The following is an 18983-nucleotide window of genomic DNA, read 5'->3' as shown; positions in this document are numbered from 1 at the left end:
CAAGGGACGTGTCTCTGTGGTGTAAATATATGGTCATAATTTTCACCTCTACTACTAATTTGGTCCAAAATGATAAAGTGGTAAACTGAAAGGAAGCTGAGTAAAGCATCAGGGCAGCAATTGATTCAAGCAATTCTCTTGATATTGCTCATCAGGACACATGGCATGCAGAAATTAATATATTGAAGACACGGATTACTGATTGATTTGTCTATTAAAATCTTTTATTTAATTTCAATCATGTAGGCTAATATTTCTTTCATTCTCCATTTGTCTCACTTTCAAATCAATCTCAGAGGAACATCAAATATGACAAGATCAAGCACATGAGAAAAGGAAATGAGAATCCTGTTAGGGAGACAAAAATACATTGATTTTAATAGGTTTAGCTCACTTTATGTATCATTTTATTGAATGAATAATTTTTTTAATATGTATTTTATTTAATATCGCAAAATATTTTCAATGATCCATCACTTCTGGTAAACACAAAATGGTTTGACTGTATTAAGTACAGTTCTTAAGACATGAAGTGCTCCTCTGAATAATGGGTTAAAGGAATATTGGGAAAAAAAGCAACAACAAAGTTCTTGTTGTGTATAAGACATACAGTTTTTCCTTATACCTATTTAGACACCAACAGGCATGAGTATAAAAGAAAATTTCTTGGAACAGGACAAGGATCCATAATGCAAAAAGGCTAAATTCTTCCATGATTGCTATAATAACAATACTGTCCAATGAAATGAAATTATATGAAGCCATTTTCACACATCTTTCTTATGTCACAACTGCCATCTATCGTATGCCAGCTTAGACGTTACTCATCAGTTTCCATGTGATTTTCAATAATATAGTAACAGTAGCATCTCAATGTTTATGCAAACACATTACAGCAGTGGTTCTCAAATGGGGGTATGTGTACCCCTGGGGAAATTCAATAAAATATAAGTGTGTGTTCATAAACTATTACATCATTTTTTCAACCAAAAATGCCTTGCGCTGGTTGGGAGGTACTTGGCTGAAAAAGAAAATTCCAGAGTGTGTACATCACTTTTTTAAAAAGGGTTGAGAACCACTGCATCACAGCACCTGTACAGGCCTACAGGTACAGGCTCATCAGGAAACAATTGAAGGAATGTATGCCACTGGGAAATGCAAGTCTTTCTGAGAAAGTGTGCAATGATTTAATGACTTTTTCTTCCATTGAATAGTTTGTAGTTTAGTGTTGTGCACTGCCTGGTATGGCGGCTCCGGTCTGACTGGCCAATTAAGGGATGCAGATAAATGTGCAGCTTCAAGATATTAATTCAATCATGTCATCAAAAAGCTTAATTGGATCATGACTGTCCCGATCTTCCACTCATGAGAGATTTAACCTCCGCTGCTGGAATAATACGAGCAAGCACGAGTTTCCTAAATGTCCTTAGCTATCAGAAGGCTCATTAGGATTTTATTTACGTCTGCAGTCTTTTGTTTCATCTAATTTGACCGCTTCTTCAATGGTGATGCTCTCATGACCTATGTAGATGATTTCTATCATAATTCATATTGATTTCTAATGTGAAGGAGCAGTTTAAAGTTTTTTTGCAATTCATCAATTAGCTTTTGAAGGTAAACGTCGACCTCAGCATATTTAAACTGGATGATTCCAGGGCACGTTGATACACTGAACAAAGAGCTGCTGAAACCTTTCTTGGGAAAATAAAACTACTGTGCTGTCCACTGATTCAGAGTCGACACTCAGGCAGACATTCACAAGGTTACACAATGGTTTGTGCACGTAAAACTTCTTAGAACAGGAGTACTGATGTAAGACCTTCATTAGGTCAGTAGTTTACATGAACTTTGTCTTCATTCATGAAATGCACCCATTGAGACCATTCAGACGCCTGAAGGCCAGTAAACAAACAAGGCTCACTTTGTTTAGAGCTGAACTGAACAAGAGCAAAGGACATTTGTTTTGTGAGAAAAGATTTTGGAGTTGAATGTGCAATAAATCATCTTTGCATCCTAACGCCCGTGCATGGGCTATTCATAAAACTCTGTGCAAATATGAAATAACTTTACTGTTTCATAAGGGTTTCTAAAAGGTCATGTTTTTAAGTATTTACGCGATGTCAATCAAGTCAATGTACTTTGTGCGCACCCAAAAATATGAGAGATAGATGCTTTTCTATATTTTCAGATATATAAATGCAAGAATGTCCATTTATGAGTGACATCATCGTAGGTGCAACTTAAGATTTCATGTTCAATTGGGCACATGAAAAAGGCAGATACATATATATTCTCAATTTGAAGTAGCTCTTATGGTGTTGGTATCTGATGTGGAAATAAAGTGAAGAGTTGGTGGTGGATTGATGTGGTACGGATGCCTGAATGAAGTGATTTTGATTTAGATCGTTTTGTTGAAGCTAACGATTCATAAAAGAAGAAAAGATAGATGATGTCCAAATACTGTACATGCTCTTATACACTGTGGTTATACTTATCGCATCTGACAGAAAGTATTTGGTCTTCTTAGTACTGACAATAATGCTACTTTTTTTCCCCCTCTTCTCATAGAAAAAGAAGAAAAATTGCATGTAGTTACTTTGGACATCATCAATAGAGGATGGCATTTTTTTTCTTCTAAAAATAAAACAATCTTTTCAGGAGCTGCAATACACCCCAGGGTGTGTAAACAAAAATCAATCAGTGGGTATTGTTACAGTAAAAAGGTCAAAAAAAACGTTGTGTACTGTTGAAGACCAATCCACAGTTTTACCATATCTTGCATACAAGAGGGGAGAAATACAAATTAAAACTCAAACACGTCGTTCTGCTTCTTCGCCAGCTTGGCCACCTCCAGCCGGATGGCCTGCACGAGTGCCGAGGTGGAGAGGCTGCTCAGGGGCATGCTGTCCATGTCCTTCACCGCCTGAGGCAGCCTCTGCTGGGATGCGGTGCTGGAGGACGTGGGTGGCTGCTCCAGCGCCTGGTTGTACTGCAGGGGCAGCCTGGTGGGGCTCCCCTGGGGGTAGCGGGGATGAGGAAAAGCCTCGAAATACCCAGGCAGAGGAACCTGGAACACAGGGAAGTTGAATAATCAGTAATAAAGTGACTTTATAACATTACTACTCACGGAAATTAGTTTATTATGAGCCAGTTAGTTAATTGGAAAGATATAGTATATCCAACTATTACTTATTTTATTTTGCTGAGTGAACATTTTCTCTTGCACCACTATTTTAAACAGATTTAAATGGGTGATGAATAAAAATATACACAATTGTATCTCGTAAAAAATCCTTATGAATGAGAAGAAATAACGTGGAAAGTATTAAACGTGGAGATCTACTGTGTGAGTGAGTGGATAATACTGAAATGGACTTTGGTTCAAACATTGTTTGAACTCCAAAATGGTCTACATGTAAATGTTCAAGTTTTCAAAGGTCAAATTTAAATAATAAGAAATAAAAAATCTGCGATTTTTAGGGAAATGTGCTCAACTACCTCGATATTTTGTTGTGTCCACTCAACGACAGCCTTAAAATTAGAAAAAGAGACTGCAGGGCAGGGGAGAGCAGATCTGACAGGATGAATGGAACCCGTCTTATTTTAATGAAGGAGGAGGAGGAGGTAGGATGATTATTATTTGATGAGGCCCAGTCCTGTTTGAAGGTAGATATGAACATGAGCACAAACACACTTGGTTCAGTGCCGCGATGGTGTGCCAAAGACTGTGTGTCGATACACAGAGCAATCTCACCATGACAGATATATTTCCCGACTGGTTTTTCAGAGTAATTATTATTACTTTTTAGCCCTGGCTGTTGTAGTGATGTAGCGTAGGCTCTGGCTCCGTGGGGTGAACAGAAGTTATGAGAAATATAGCCTGACAACCAGGAGGTACGGGTGAGGTATTCCAATAACACGCTAAAAGACCTTCTGCAAGAGTCTAAAATAATAATTCCTACTGGTCTTTTCCGTTTGGTACACTATTTTTTTTCAACCTGTTCATGCTCTTCTACTTTCATTCCTGCGAGACCTTTCACAATATTGACTGAGAGTAGTTTATTTCCTGAGGTTTCATTATTAGGGAAAAAAGTGGTCGGTCCACGGGGACGAATGCTTCAAAACGGTTCTAGTTTAATCAAAACACCTGGTCGTGTTCATCTTTCCGTTATTTATACACTACCGTTCAAAAGTTTGGGGTCATCCAGACAATTTTGTGTCTTCCATGAAAACTCACTTTTATTTATCAAATGAATTGAAAATTGAATAGAAAATATAGTCAAGACATTGACAAGGTTAGAAATAATGATTAATATTTGAAGTATTAATTTTGTTCTTCAAACTTCAAGCTCAAAGGAAGGCCAGTTGTATAGCTTATATCACCAGCATAACTGTTTTCAGCTGTGCTAACATAATTGCACAAGGGTTTTCTAATCAGACATTAGTCTTCTAAGGCGATTAGCAAACACAATGTACCATTAGAACACTGGAGTGATAGTTGATGGAAATGGGCCTCTATACACCTATGGAGATATTTTATTCGAAACCAGACGTTTCCACCTAGAATAGTCATTTACCACATTAACAATGTATATTGTGTATTTTTGATTAATGTTATCTTTATTGAAAAAACAGTGCTTTTCTTTGAAAAATAAAGACATTTCTAAGTGACCCCAAACTTCTGAACGGTAGTGTATATATGGAGCTTTAGCGCAGGTTCAGACCGGAAGAGCAAACCCCTCAAGCCCGACAATTATTCCTCATACGTCTGCCAATCATCTCTCGCACATGCTCACTCGTTGTTTACACGATGTCATCGTTCGGCGCTGTCAATCATGACACCAGCTGTGCAGATCAGCTGGTCCCCTCTATCCGATAAGCACGGGGAAACAATGACATGGCTAAACAATCCTCCTGCTGCTGCCTCTTTAAAATAGGACTGCCGCTCTACCTGCAGTTCATCCATGTTGCTGTTACGCACCCCTCCACCTCCCCATCTCCACCCAGTCTTCACAAATCCATCAGCTTCATCAACTCATCATTCTATCAGCTCATCAACGCCACAGACTCTGAGACTTCATCATTTCATATCATCTGTTATCAATAAACATGATCATTTCTTCATCTAACTGGTCTCTCCCCGCTTGACATGCTTTTTTATTGTGATTGGCGGCGTCCCAATTAAAATAGTCTTCCTTACGGAGTCTGCCCACTGTGGCGGCACGTCCTCCGGTTCAGGTGGATAGGACATCCAGGAGGGGCTGTGGTAGGACGTGGCTGGCGTGGAGACAAAGTACTCTGAGTAGCCGGGCCTGGTGGCTGGGATGGCATAGACGGCTGTTATTGGGTTTCCTACGGAGAAAAGAAGAGAGGCTGACATTGATCGGTGAATGTACTTCACGGGATGCATTTATTACTATTCTTGGAAAAAAATGTATGTTAGAATGGAAGCAAAGCACATCATGGGTTTAATTTAAAATGCAAAGTGGAGACCCCTCGTGAGTCCGTTGGGAAAGGTTTGTTCGTGTGTGTTTATTCATTTATTCTCAGAGGTCTTGGTGCCAAATGGGAATGAACTTATCCCAAAAATATTAAACGACCACCACTGAAAAGGTAGAAGTGAATGGAGACCCTTTAATGCTGCTGTTGTGTTTATTTATGTGTATGAATGCTGCACATATGGGTACTAGTCTTAATACTATTATAATTATTATATTATATTTGGGTTGTATTTTCCATATTATGTATTATATGTATTCGCTTTCATGTTATTTTTTAAAATCCTATTTCATCTCATGTGTTGTATTTTCCATCAATAATGGAATTCTATCCCTGTGTTTATGTTTGTTATATGTCTATTTGCTTTATAGTCAAGGTGCGGCTTTTCTTGTATGAAAAGTGAACAAATAAAGTAAATGACTATTAATATGTCCTCTGGTGCTTACCTGAGTAGTTGGACACAGGCTGCTCTGCAGTGAGAGATGGAAGTGCTGCTCTGGGTGTCGGCCCGTACGGGTTGTTGTCATATTGACTCTGCATCTCAGGGACAGACGTCGCTGAGCTCCTCGCTTTCGGTCCCAAGTCAGAAGATGAACTAAGTTGGACAGAGACATAAACACAGAGTTACTAGTAAGTAAGTAAGTAATTTATTTTCCATAAGTACATACATAACGTGTACATACTGACAGGCATTAACAACAGAAAAAATGTGCGAATGGAGGACCGTCCAAAGACCGAGGTCTGTAGGCTCCTCTGAGATGAGGAGTTGGATGGCCCCGCCCCTAACCCTTTAACCCCCCCCCCCCCCCCCTCCCAACGACTACAGGCACACAGACAGTACACACACATATGGATCAAAACATAAAATGTCGTACAAGAAACAACAACAACAAAACCAGAACAGGAAAAATAAAAATAAAATAAAAAGAAAACGAAAAAGAAAGAGACATCGTAAAAATAATAATAAAAGGCAAATGTGAACTACTGATAACTTAGAAAATAAAAAAATAATATCACGAACATCAAATTATGTATATACATTTTATTTTAAATATCTTTCCTCTATTGTACTGTGCCGCCAGGCTGTATATCAATATTAATAACTTTCAAAATAAAATAAAATATGTGGTCATCACCACTAGATGGCAGACACGCTCTGTGCTGAAGAGTTGAACCTTATTAACATTCTTGCCATCGCTCGTTGCACTCGTTAAAAATTCTAATTTAAACAAGGCCTTAAATCATCCCAGCCACAGCGCACTACCCGGTGGATATCAAGTCCCTGAACATGAATTTGAATGTGAAAATATTTCAACTATTCGACGGGCTATGAGATGCTCCAGACAGTGTGTGTGTGCGTGTTTGTCTGAATCTGTGTGTGTGTGTAAGATCGCCTCAGACTTACCGCCTTAAGGAGGTCCCGGGAGGGGGTCCATTACGAGGCGGTAAAGGGGGAGGACAGCCCGTGGCCATCTCAGGAAGCTGGGTGAAGCGAAAGGCCTTAAACAGATCGCGAAAAGGCAGTTAAGGTTACAAAAACTCCGCCACGGTTGTTAAGCGAGGGGAAATGATCTCATCCCACTCACCGGTTTGGGCAGGCTGCATTGACACATTTCTCCACCGTAGGACGGTACCCACTGCAAGCCACAGCTCATCGTCCCCGGAGCGCTGGTCACCACGTCTGCGTAGGGGAGGGGAGGCGGCGCAGGGCCGTAGTGGTCAGGAGGCGGGTGGTGGTGGTGGTGGTGGTGGTGATGTCTTCCGGATGTGGACTGGCCCCCCGATGCCAGGCTGAACGCCTCCTCCAGCAGCAGGTGCATCTGCTGTCGCACTTCGTCGATGGACGGCTGTGAGCTCAGCGTGGAGGTCTCCGAGTGGCCTTTCAAGCCCTGGCCGTACATAAATCCCCGTGGCCCCACGAGACGGTCAACATTCGTCTCCTCGATCAACTCCGGCTCGGTCTAAAACGTATACAAAGACATGACAGAGACTCAACACACACAATGCAAAGAAACAGGAGAAGCCTTTTTTTTATATCCAAGAACAAAAGGATATGACAATGAGACAACATTTTAAGGAAAGCACTCAAATTCTATCACAGTTTTACAGGAATGGCTTGTGTCCATCATTGTTTTATGTGTTATCTCTTTGTTTTGTCTGTTCCAGTCTTACAACGATCAATCTTATAGAAAACGAACAACACGGCTCAGCTAAAATAGTTTTAATTTACAGTAAAGTAACGACACAAGTGATCCAAACTATAGTTTCTCGTCTTCATCACTTTCAAGAACACATTTTCGCTGCTTCTGAATTTCCTCTTGGCTGTTGATGTCTATCAATATCGCTCATTTTGAAAATGAGGTCAGAGGGCAATACGGATCTGTATGAGACCGGCGAGGAGGGCAATACGTGGCTGGCATGACGACCCATTATCCAATCAGAACGCTTGTACTGTTGCTATATAATAATTCATCTTTATTCATAAAGAAAATGTAAATTAGCGGTCTAATCCTGCCCAGAGGAAATGCAGGTCGAGGACAGCATCATTGGTGTTATGCTTCAACTGTCAGAAAAAATTTTTTGGCAATGGGTGCCCTTTTTTTCAGGTTTGAGCACCTGCCCCCCAAAATGTCTGTGCACGTGCCTGCTTGTGTGTGTCATGTTCATGATTTACACCTGGATCAAAATCAGAATATCAAACCTCTCCTCAGTGAGTTATCAGGATATCAACAGATGCACCTTGAGAATCCTGGACAGGAACACGTTTGATAAAGTCTCCCGTCATTCTCTCAGTGGGTTGTTGACAAAGTGATGGCTGAGCTAGAAGAGGCTGATCAATGTAGCGTGGTCACAGAAGGTCTATCCAGAACCAGGCCGTTCATTCTGTACTCAGAAGCAGTCCAACAATATGTAAGCAGTTGCTGGAGGTCTATTACATGTGTGCTTATGCTCTTCTAAATATCCCCTTGTTGTCTCTTTTCTTATCTCCACTACAGTATACACTCTGTCTCCCATATATAATCATGACATTTCACCTCATTATTTACCCGTTACGTCCCTCAAATTTTCCATCCTTTTTCCTCACTATTGAAAAAAAAGTCTCCACCTGTCCATAACCTGGACTCTTTCTCCATCTCCAAGCTTCTTATTCCATCTATTCCGTCCTTATATTCAGTGATAAATGAACACAAGTTGAGGCTGGCCTACTTCCTGTGTGAATAGAGGGTAGCCACAGGAGGCCTAGTGTAGTGCACCTCGTAAATCAGCCCGCCCTGCAGCACAGAATGACGGAGGCTGCAGCCACACTCGTCCCATTGTACTCCACAGGGCCAGGAGTTATGAAAAAGGACTTTTTTGTGTAGCTTGTACTGGCATTTGTGTGCCAGATGTTCAACAGAGCTGAACAGCTGGCTTAACAGAGTCCGATTACAGCGAATACAAGAGCCAAGACAATAGGACGTCCGAATCACGGAACACCAATCTGTCTGGGTGATGTCATTTTGAAGAGCGATGTGTCAAGACTCAGCTGTTGCATCATTCTGAAGCGGTGTCATGTTTAAACATGTGGCCTTTTGCTCATTGCACCACCCAAGAGTCTGACACGTCTGTATCACATGCACGAGATGTTCACAGCAGACATTTGACTTGCAATAGTATGAGCACGGCTCCATGTAATACGGTTATCTATTTCCTGTCCCGGTGAGCCTCACAACAACACCACAGCCACTTAGAACGGTGTTTTTTCTCTCTGCTGTGACAAAATGGCTGGCAGGTCATTGGCAGTTCAGTGAAATATTCCCTCCTCACGCTCATATATTTTACAAAAGGACGGCTCAGAATGAAAACACTTTTTAAGAACGGCCTGCTCGATTACTCTCAGGAGCTCACTTAATCGTATCCTGGCTTCATGACAGAGAGCCACACACACAGAGCCCTAATGGAACAATGGAAAAAAGAGGTATAAACCCGCCATCCTCAGACGCATTGCATATCAGAACGACAGGACCTTATAAATCTTAACTCTTAACTTAATTATGAATGAACCGCTTCCCTGCGTACTTTCTACCACACCTAAGTGGAGTATGTTTGATTTCTAGCTCAGTGCCTGCACAGTGATTTAAATAGGGCACTAAGGCACAGATTTAGAACTGACAGGCTCTGACTGATAATGATCTTTTCTATTTTTACATTCCATCACACTAGATTTAAAACCATGGCATTTTTTTATTTATTATCATCTGAAGTGACACCAAACATTTACTTATAGTTCTATTCGAACAGTACATCTAGCACCTTTTTTCATATTTAATAATAACTTCTTAACCAAACTAATGTCACCTAATATTATTTAAAAAGCACCAACAAGGTGGTCTCTGTCAATCACTTTGCTCCAGTAGATGCTATTGTTTTCCAAATGGGTAAACATGATTTATTTTGGCAAGTTGAACTGCATCCTGTTGGAGGCGGGCTCAGCCGGTGACGCCATGTGACTCACGTCGTAGCCGCTGTTGCGGATGCCTCTCCTGGGCCTCTCCCTCATCACGAGCAGGTCCATCTCTGTTCCTCCAGGACTGGGACTGCTCAGACTCTGTCTGCTGCGATAGGCCGGCTGCCCGACTTGGGAGTGCCTGTCAAAGGGAGTGAAGGGTGGATTTTATACACATCAGACTTAGTTATGATACATTTGATATTATTTTTAATTCAGCTTTCTTACTTTTCAGCCTTAGTTTCAGGGTGAAAGTGGGAGAGGAGGGGGTGGAGAACAGAGTGGGAGAATGGATTTGACTGATTCCCCATTACCAAAAAAAGGTACATCAAGCTGCTGTGCAGGCCAAATACACACACACACACAATGATGGGATATCTCATAAGGACATCAAGTAAGAGAGCTGAATCAACAGTTTTACAAATAATGTACAACATATGCCACGTGTCAGGATATCTGTGAGTTGTTGCAAAGCACATTCAACACTGATAAAGCATCTAAAACAAAACTACAATGTACAATCAATGCATTTCAGCAAACCAGCTTTGAAATGGTCACTTAATTAGGCAAAGCATGTTGTGCTAAAATCTTTATCTCGCTCACCATGGTGGGATATAATAAAAAATACCCTCTCAACTCTTCGCTACTCTGAGTCAACACATATGCCGACGTTCAAATCTTTGCTTTCCGCTCTGATGGCAGCTATTGCAGCTCCATGTTGATCTGAGTCTAATCACCAAAAGACTCTTTCCATGTCTGTGTGCATCTGTGACGCAGGACAGAACCAGCAGTTAGAGCATCCAACACCATGACAATCCTCTTATCTCCATCATGGGAGCTCTTGAACTTGGATCAAATGGATCAGAATAGCTCACTGCCGATTAAGACAGGATAATGACATCGTTAGAGGAGACAGAGGTACATATCTATCGGTTATGGGAGCAGCCAGGATGGAGAACCCAACCCACCAATATGAACTGTCATGTCACTTGCGTCTCTTTGTGATTGCTAAAAATGGTATCCTCACATTCTTGTGTGTTCACCCTCAGCCCAACCCAGGTTCCACTTGCTTTGTTTCCCCCTCTCCCCTCACCTCCTGTGAGACTTGACATAAGTGGAACCTCGCTCATCATCAGGCTCCAGTGGTCTGCCATGCTCACCGGCTGCCCTCTCGTGGCCGTGCCGCTGTCTCGGCACCGCGGCTCGACCGCCGCCGCTGCCGCCGTCTGCGGAAGGGAAGTCATAATAGCCCTTCCTCTTAGCCTTCAGTCTCAGCTTGTTTCTGTAGTGCTCAATGTCTGACTTCTGCTTCAGAGCCAAGTTCACCTGCAGAGAGAACAAGTGCAGGATGCGATGAAACACGAGAACACAAACAGGCACCCGGGCGCCTTTTTTTGCAGCATGTGGTTTAATTCTGCGTTGTGTGAAAAGGGATGTGAAAAGATCAGAGGGGTCGCATGGAAGAAAAGAAATGGAACTGTCATCACAGTAATCACAGGCACAACTATTGTTATTTTCCATGCTCATTACATAGTTTGTTTATTGAGTTCATTCTTACAGTTGAACATTGTCACTTTACTGTTTTATGTAATTATTTGGAGATAAACACTTAAAGGAGCTTATAATATATAAAAAATATTACATTTTAAATAAGGGAACTACAGGAATATGCTTATCATTATAGTACCGCACAGGAAATGCCCATTGTGAGACTTTTTAAACACCGGATTTGATTCCTTTGTGGTCACTAGAGGTCAGAGCTTCAATCAGATGGAATCACACAATGGCACAAGCCAACGTTATCTTCCAGAAAGTCGGTGTATTATCTCTCGAAATGGATCTGTGCCTACGTGCATCACCTCTCCGTTGGCGATGGCCGAGTCCTGGCTGCGGTCAGAGGACGCGGGGTGTGCGTAGTGCGGCTGAGCCGCCACGGGCTTTATGGAGACGAGCTGCACGGAGCCGGAGGAGGTGTCATATGGATCTGGAGAACAGAGAGGGAGTTCACTCACAAAGAGACGACAGATACCTCATTGCGCTGTCAGTCAAATGGGGGAACAGACTGTCACACTCCCTCTTTGTCTCTCTGTCTTCTCCCCCCCCACACTCCCCCCTTATCAACATCTCCCTCTGTGGCTGACAGTGTGGGCTTTATGTCAAACGTCCATCGAATGTGTCGACAAAATTAAGTCGTGGACGGAGAGGACGGATCACAAAGATGGAGCGATGTCTTCAAAAGCTCGTGGCAACGTATCTCTGTGATAGATGAAAGGAAAAGACTTTGCACTTTCATTTCTTATCCGACAATCAGACAAACTGCTTCTAGTTCCCCTTAACTCAGCGGATGAATTATTCAAATCCATTTTTCAAGAAAACCCTAATCTAGCAAGCTCCAATTTACAAACCAGGGTCTATACATTAATAACTCGCAGCCAACACACGTGGAACATTTAGTGACAGTGAACAAGAATGGAAAACGGCTTTTCCCTCAACTGCTTTTGCATCTTCGAAGTGCACGAGACGTTTCACTTTCTGATCTTTCTCCTTTCTTGTCTGAGAGAATGTGTGAGTGAGTGTCACAGCATCAACTCATCTGACATACTGTATCATGTCAGCAGAGTGTCTGTCTTATGCATATTCATCGCTAAAGTGTCTGCTTACTGCTGAGTGGATACCTTCCCGGCTGCAAAAAAAATAGAAAAAATAGCTGCAGTGCATTTTCTCTTATGGTTCCTGTGTGCATGAGAAACAAAGATGGGAAAAGGCTTCACACAAAGAGAATGGGAAGAGATTGTTTTTGCATTTGTGAAACACCCGACCGTCGTCTGCGGAGGAGCTGGAGGAAGAAAGAAAAAAAGATATTAGTATTTTCATCGTGGCGTGACTCTCACCGTCCCTCTTGCACGTCTCCTCCTTGGTCCGTTTCTGCTGCGCTGTGACTTTCAGCGCCGTCAAGCTCCGGCTGGAATTCAGCTTCTCTGATTCGTTGCTGATGACGGAACCGTCCTCGCTCGGCAACTTGCTGCGAGTGAGTAACCATAGCAACAGAAAAAGGCGGTGAGCTCTCCGGAAGCTGGGCTTCCAGCCAGGTTATGTCATCTCTCCCTTAAACAACCTCCCCCCCCCTCCTCCCTCACATTTACGTGTGTATTTTGTACATTTCCCAGCATGTTTTCATTCATAAATAATTAAATGTTGTATTCACACCCATGTGCCATGCGCGTTTCAAAACCCGGCATGCGTTCATAGTGTGAAGCATTAATTGCACAAACAATAGCTTCATCCAACTCGTGTTTCACGAGCTTCAAAAGCTGCGCTGTCGTTGGAATCAGAGCTGATCGAGCAGCGGCTCAGAGGACCACGAGGCTGACGGCGACATCAAAGCACCGCGGTCCGTCCCATAATGGTCTGGTGAAAAATGATAACAGAACGAGACAGAGGAACATGCAGAGCGCCAGCTGCACGCTGCAGCCAAAGACGTGTTGTGAGTCATAACGAATAGAGTGAGTACAGAACGCTACATGTACGCTGGCTCTTTGAGGGCGAACAGAAGTGTGACCTGTGTGTACAACTGGAGGGATTTCCGAGAGGAAGAAGCAGAACTAGAGCAGCTTGTGTACAGCAGACCTGCGTGCGTGTTTTCTTAAGTGTGTTTGTAGCCAACAGGCACACCAGCACCAGAATTCGTTAGTCATCCTTAAAATATATATATATTTTGAAGATAAATAAAACTAACTTGTGAAAATGTAACCTTAACGCATGATCCCACAAGTTTGGCTTGTCTTGCAGAACTCAACAGGCATATTGGGACCGAGGTCATTTCAAAATGGATGTACGACAGGTAAATGAGGTCACACCTTCACTATAATGTCAACAACAACAACAACTGTGAGTCCACACTAGAATAAGTGAGTTGCTCGTCTGCCAATGGACTTGTATTCAGCACTTGGAGAGGGCAACAGTCAAATGAAGCTGCCTTTTCACGAGCCATTTGTTCCAGATTCCATCATCTCAGAATGGGATGTGAGGTTTTGAGATGTAGGATACTCGTGTGCAGCTAGTCAAAGTCAACCAAGCTCAAGCTAATTAAAAAAAAGAAGAAGTACTGTGTAGTGTTGCCAAATATCCAACTTCCAACTTGGTTTTCGTTTTCGATGTCACTCTCTCTGTGGGCTTTCTGAAAAAATCCGGGGGAAAAGAACACGCCTGCTGTGTCCGGGGATAATAATAATTATTGAAAACTGGATAAAGGAATGAAGACGACTTGAGACTTGATCTCATAACAAGAAGAGAACCTTTAGGAACAATAGCTTAATGGATACCACATTCAAAGTATTGCTGCCTCAGGGCTCTGCAGAATCATTACTGCAGGACCTCCAGTATAAAGATGTCCTGTTCTGTCACACACATTTCACTGGATCTCATTACCCGACACGGCTTTTAAAAAAGCACGCCCTATTGCGTTCCTCGATTAAATCATTTAGCATGATTTAACATGGCAATTCATTTCTGAAACAGCGCGACTGACTGTCAGAAAAGGAAAATGGTCCATTTCACCTGCCCACACACACACAGCTCTGTTAATTAGCGCCTATCGCTCAGCATCAGGGTTGAACAAGGACAAACAAACGGGCTGCAGGGATCTCCGTGTTCTACCTTCCTGCCTCTCGATGCCACCCGAGAGCTTTCTGACGCAGCAGTGGTGCAATTGCTGGGATAATACACACACACATACACACTGTAAGCATGTGGGAGGATGTTTGCCTGAAGGATAATTTTTTTAAATATGTTTGAATGAATTGAGATCATTCAGCCGATCTGAAGAAACATGCTAATGTGTTAATATGAAGACAAATACAGCTCGGACTCATGACAACTGAGCATGGAAAATCTGAGCTGAGCCTGGTAAGCAGAGGTTGAGATATCCTAATTGCTGAGGATAAATACTTTGGATTTCAGCAAAATCATGTGCCACCCTCACGTTTAAAAGGATTTAAGTTTTCTAAAATCTTTCATTCATGAGCCAGGTTAGAACATGAATGTTGGGATTATTTATATTCAGATGTTTGCAGCTTCCCAGTTAGCTGCTTGGTGCTCTTTATTATTATTATGTGTTGTCTTAAATAGCTAGTAGACGATAGCTCATCATATGTGGGCCATTAAAGAGATGAACATTGTTGCATATCATCGATCATCGAATAGACAGAATTCAGTAGTGCGCCACAGAAGGTGACGGCACATCTCCGAGCAACCATTGTTTTTTACAGCTATGTCCCAAACAATCTTAATTCTAATTATGCACAATGCCTGCAGTATTATTATAGTATTTATATTTGTCTTCCACATAAAAGTGTGGCAAATACAAATTTCCTTTCGACCCTCAAATGCACTTCAGTAAACTAACTTTGTAAACAAATCTACTTTTGGGTGATATTTGCAATGGAACTCTCTGTGTGCACAAGTAAACAGACACACACACACACACACACACACGTCTGTAGACAAATGCACATGTGTATTCAAACCGTCTCCTTGGGTTTTAATGTGTTTTGCGTCCTTGATAGCATTATATATATATATATATATATATATATAATGTAATCCTAATCCCAGCTGGTTTTGGGCGAAGGCGGGATACGCCCTGTAAAGGTAGGCCTACCAGACTCTCTGCAGGCTGATATACAGAGACGGACCACCATTCATGCGCACATCCAATGGAGCCGTCTTTGGAAAGACAATCCCCGCCGACACGAGGAGAACATGCCGACTTCAGCCCGGGAATCAAACCCATGTCCCTCTCAATGTGAGGCGACAGCGCTATCCACCACACCAACGTGCACCACCGGAATAGTATACATGCACAGTATTTAATCTTCCCATCAAAATAAAATCAGCCACAGCCTCTGTTTGACTGAATATCATAATGTTATTGCTTCATTAGTACATCCAGATGCTCATATTTAATCTATTTAAAGGCCGACATCATCGAAATAATGTCAAGATGGGTTTTTTTTAACTTATAATACCAGAATTGTATTTTTGATCTCCATTTAAGTATGCTGTCCCATAAAATATGAAAAGTGTCGTGGTTCATGAGTTCACCATTTTTAAAGTGTCGGTGACACACATTACAACATGAAAAAGTGTGTGGATCAGACGATACCTCTTGTGTTTGTCAGAGGGGAGGCTCTTCTTGCTGACAGTTCCGTCCTGCTGCAAAGCCTTCTCTAGTGAGCGTGGTGTGTCCCGGATCTGTAGAGACATGACTAAGGTATCCTGACTGGCAGGCAGGGTCTCCTCATCTCCTCCCTGTTGGCCCAGGTGCTGCTTGGCGTAGTCAAAACCCTGGACCGGCTGAAACATGGAGGAAGACAACAGAAGACAGTTTGAAGTAAGATTCATTTCTATTCACATACCTGCAGTTCAATAAAGTTGAGAGGAGAAACAAAGACATATATATACAGGACTGTCTCAGAAAATTAGAATATTGTGATAAAGTTCTTTATTTTCTGTAACGCAATTAAAAAAACAAAAATGTCATGCATTCTGGATTCATTACAAATCAACTGAAATATTGCAAGCCTTTTATTCTTTTAATATTGCTGATTATGGCTTACAGCTTAAGAAAACTCTAAAATCCTATCTCATAAAATTTTAATATTTCCTCAGACCAAGTAAAAAAAAGATTTATAACAGCTGAGTGTTTGTCAAGGCTCAGGAAACCCTTGCAGGTGTTTCGAGTTAATTAGACAATTCAAGTGATTTGTTTAATACCCTACTAGTATACTTTTTCATGATATTCTAATATTTAGAGATAGGATATTTGAGTTTTCTTAAGCTGTAAGCCATAATCAGCAATAAATCAGAATAAAAGGCTTGCAATATTTCAGTTGATTTGTAATGAATCCAGAATGCATGACATTTTTGTTTTTTTAATTGCATTACAGAAAATAAAGAACTTCATCACAATATTCTAATTTTCTGAGACAGTCCTGTATATATATACATATAAATATATGTACAGTATATAAATATATATATATATGTGTGTATATATATAAACATTTGCGAACCAGAAGTTTCAAGAAGAGTAGACATCTGAAAATAGCTCAAACGTGTATCATCTGTCAGTTTCACCCAAATTCTTGTCAAATAAATAACTCACAGTGGGCGGTGACAAGATAACATCTACAGACTGTCACAGAAATATTGTAACACTGATGTCAAGTGCGTTACAGTGGATGTACTAATAAACTAACTAATAAATAATTGTATAATGCTTTTCTAGTCTTCTGATGACTCAAAGCGCTTTCACAATACGTGTCATCGTTCACCCATTCACAGCCATTCATACACTGATGACAGCGGCAGATGTGCCCACCAGGAGTAACTCACATTCATGCACACATTCATACTCCGTTGGCACAGCGACGGGGGCAATCTGGGATCCGCGAGCCTTCTGATTGAAGGACAACTCTGCTGAGCCACAGTCGTTAGACACACACTGAAATATTGTTCACAAGCCGTGGTGTGAAATCAATATGTGACTCCCCCCCCCCCCCGACTGAAGAACATCCTCTCTCTTCCTGTAGCACACACACACACACACACACACACACACGGAGAGAGGAACGCTTTTCTTTGGATCCAGTTTGCTCGGGAAGTAACAGTGGAAACTCTAAGCTCTAACACGGGTGTGTGATGAACGTGATTGGTTTACAGACGGTGTAACATAGACGAGGCGATGCAATAGACTCGTTTTTAGAAGTCACTCTTTGAGCACCTCGATAATTTCTCCTTAGCTTTAACATGACTTATTCGGAAGAATTGGCCCGATATTTGCCTGTAATCTAAAGGTTTGTCAGAAGCAACCCAATCATATGTTATATATAATTAAATTAACCCTAAACATTTCATTTACAATTTTAGATGTTGTTTAGTAACAACTGCTCGGAACATATCACTGAAGTGGCTTACACAGCTTAATATAGAAGATTGTATTACGTTCTCTCCAATTAAATCCCATGAATAAAAGATGTGCCGAGTGTTATACTTTGCATTTCCCCTTATCTATCGTAGAAAATACAACAACATACATTCAGGTTGAGAGAACATTGATTCTGACATTGTGATGAAATCCTTGAGGCAATAATAGTGGAAACTGTTTTCAACCATCAATCTATACATAACAGACATAACAGACAAGCGACTCATTCAGCTTTAAAAACAAGCTCCGTTATAACCGTCCTCTGGTACGCTCGGCCGTTTGCTATCTGGAGACTTCTACGAGGAGAATAGGCCACACTGGCCTTTCATCCAAGGACATCTCACTGTGAAAGGTGTTTGTTGCTATAGTTTCCATCGGCACAGCAGGATTTATTGAAATGTATCAGAGGCGATGTCCGCCCAGAATCACGTTCAAATCCCGCTTTTGGCACAGTGAAGCCGTGGAGATGAAAACACAGACCGGTAATGACGGGAAATGCAGAAAGGGAGATACCTGGTGAAAATAGCCCACGTCTCTCCGATACGCCATCTGAAAAGAAAAGAAAATGTTTTAAACAGTGTGTGTGTGCGTGTGTTCCAGGATTCTACCAACACGTTAATACAGGTCTCACAGACGGCATTATGCGGAAACAAAATGAAGACAACAAAACAATACGACAAAAATGATGTATACAAAGGTATGTTGCACATTTATCATTGCAGATCTTCATCACTCACTGACACATACTGAACCACGTTGTTTACACTCGAGCTATAACGCCCCACCCCCTTTATGTTAAGGTCCCTGTCATAACTGTTAAGCACAAGTTAATAGGTAATAAGACCTTCTTATTCACAATATGTGGTAATACGATTATATACGTATTAATAATAGTCTCATATATATTTATATATATATATTTATCTTTATATATATATATTTATCCCTTCTCTTCTCGCACTCTCCACTTCTTCTTGTATATACTTAAGTCACTTTACTTCTTAGACCGTT

The 18983-nt window shown here is 41.4% G+C and overlaps 1 protein-coding gene across 1 annotated transcript in view; it reads right to left on the bottom strand.

The window, feature by feature from the left end:
- Window positions 1-202: 202 nt before the first annotated feature.
- The window catches only part of kiaa1549lb (KIAA1549-like b), a 60193-nt gene continuing 41412 nt past the window's right edge, over window positions 203-18983 (bottom strand). Inside the window, exons 12-22 of the mRNA XM_056412700.1 lie at window positions 18486-18521; window positions 16149-16339; window positions 12877-13007; window positions 11845-11969; window positions 11079-11311; window positions 9995-10127; window positions 7086-7460; window positions 6905-6999; window positions 5946-6094; window positions 5201-5352; window positions 203-3067 (exon numbers count right to left, since the gene is read on the bottom strand). Of these exons, the coding sequence (XP_056268675.1) occupies window positions 2804-3067; window positions 5201-5352; window positions 5946-6094; window positions 6905-6999; window positions 7086-7460; window positions 9995-10127; window positions 11079-11311; window positions 11845-11969; window positions 12877-13007; window positions 16149-16339; window positions 18486-18521 (1884 nt within the window). The 3' untranslated portion in view covers window positions 203-2803. The remainder of the gene's footprint in view (window positions 3068-5200; window positions 5353-5945; window positions 6095-6904; window positions 7000-7085; window positions 7461-9994; window positions 10128-11078; window positions 11312-11844; window positions 11970-12876; window positions 13008-16148; window positions 16340-18485; window positions 18522-18983) is intronic.

The sequence above is a fragment of the Pseudoliparis swirei genome, chromosome 4, assembly GCF_029220125.1.
Source record: "Pseudoliparis swirei isolate HS2019 ecotype Mariana Trench chromosome 4, NWPU_hadal_v1, whole genome shotgun sequence".
Lineage (NCBI taxonomy): Eukaryota > Metazoa > Chordata > Actinopteri > Perciformes > Liparidae > Pseudoliparis > Pseudoliparis swirei.
The sequence above is the reverse complement of the archived record's forward strand: the minus strand, read 5'-3'. Positions and strand labels throughout refer to the sequence as shown.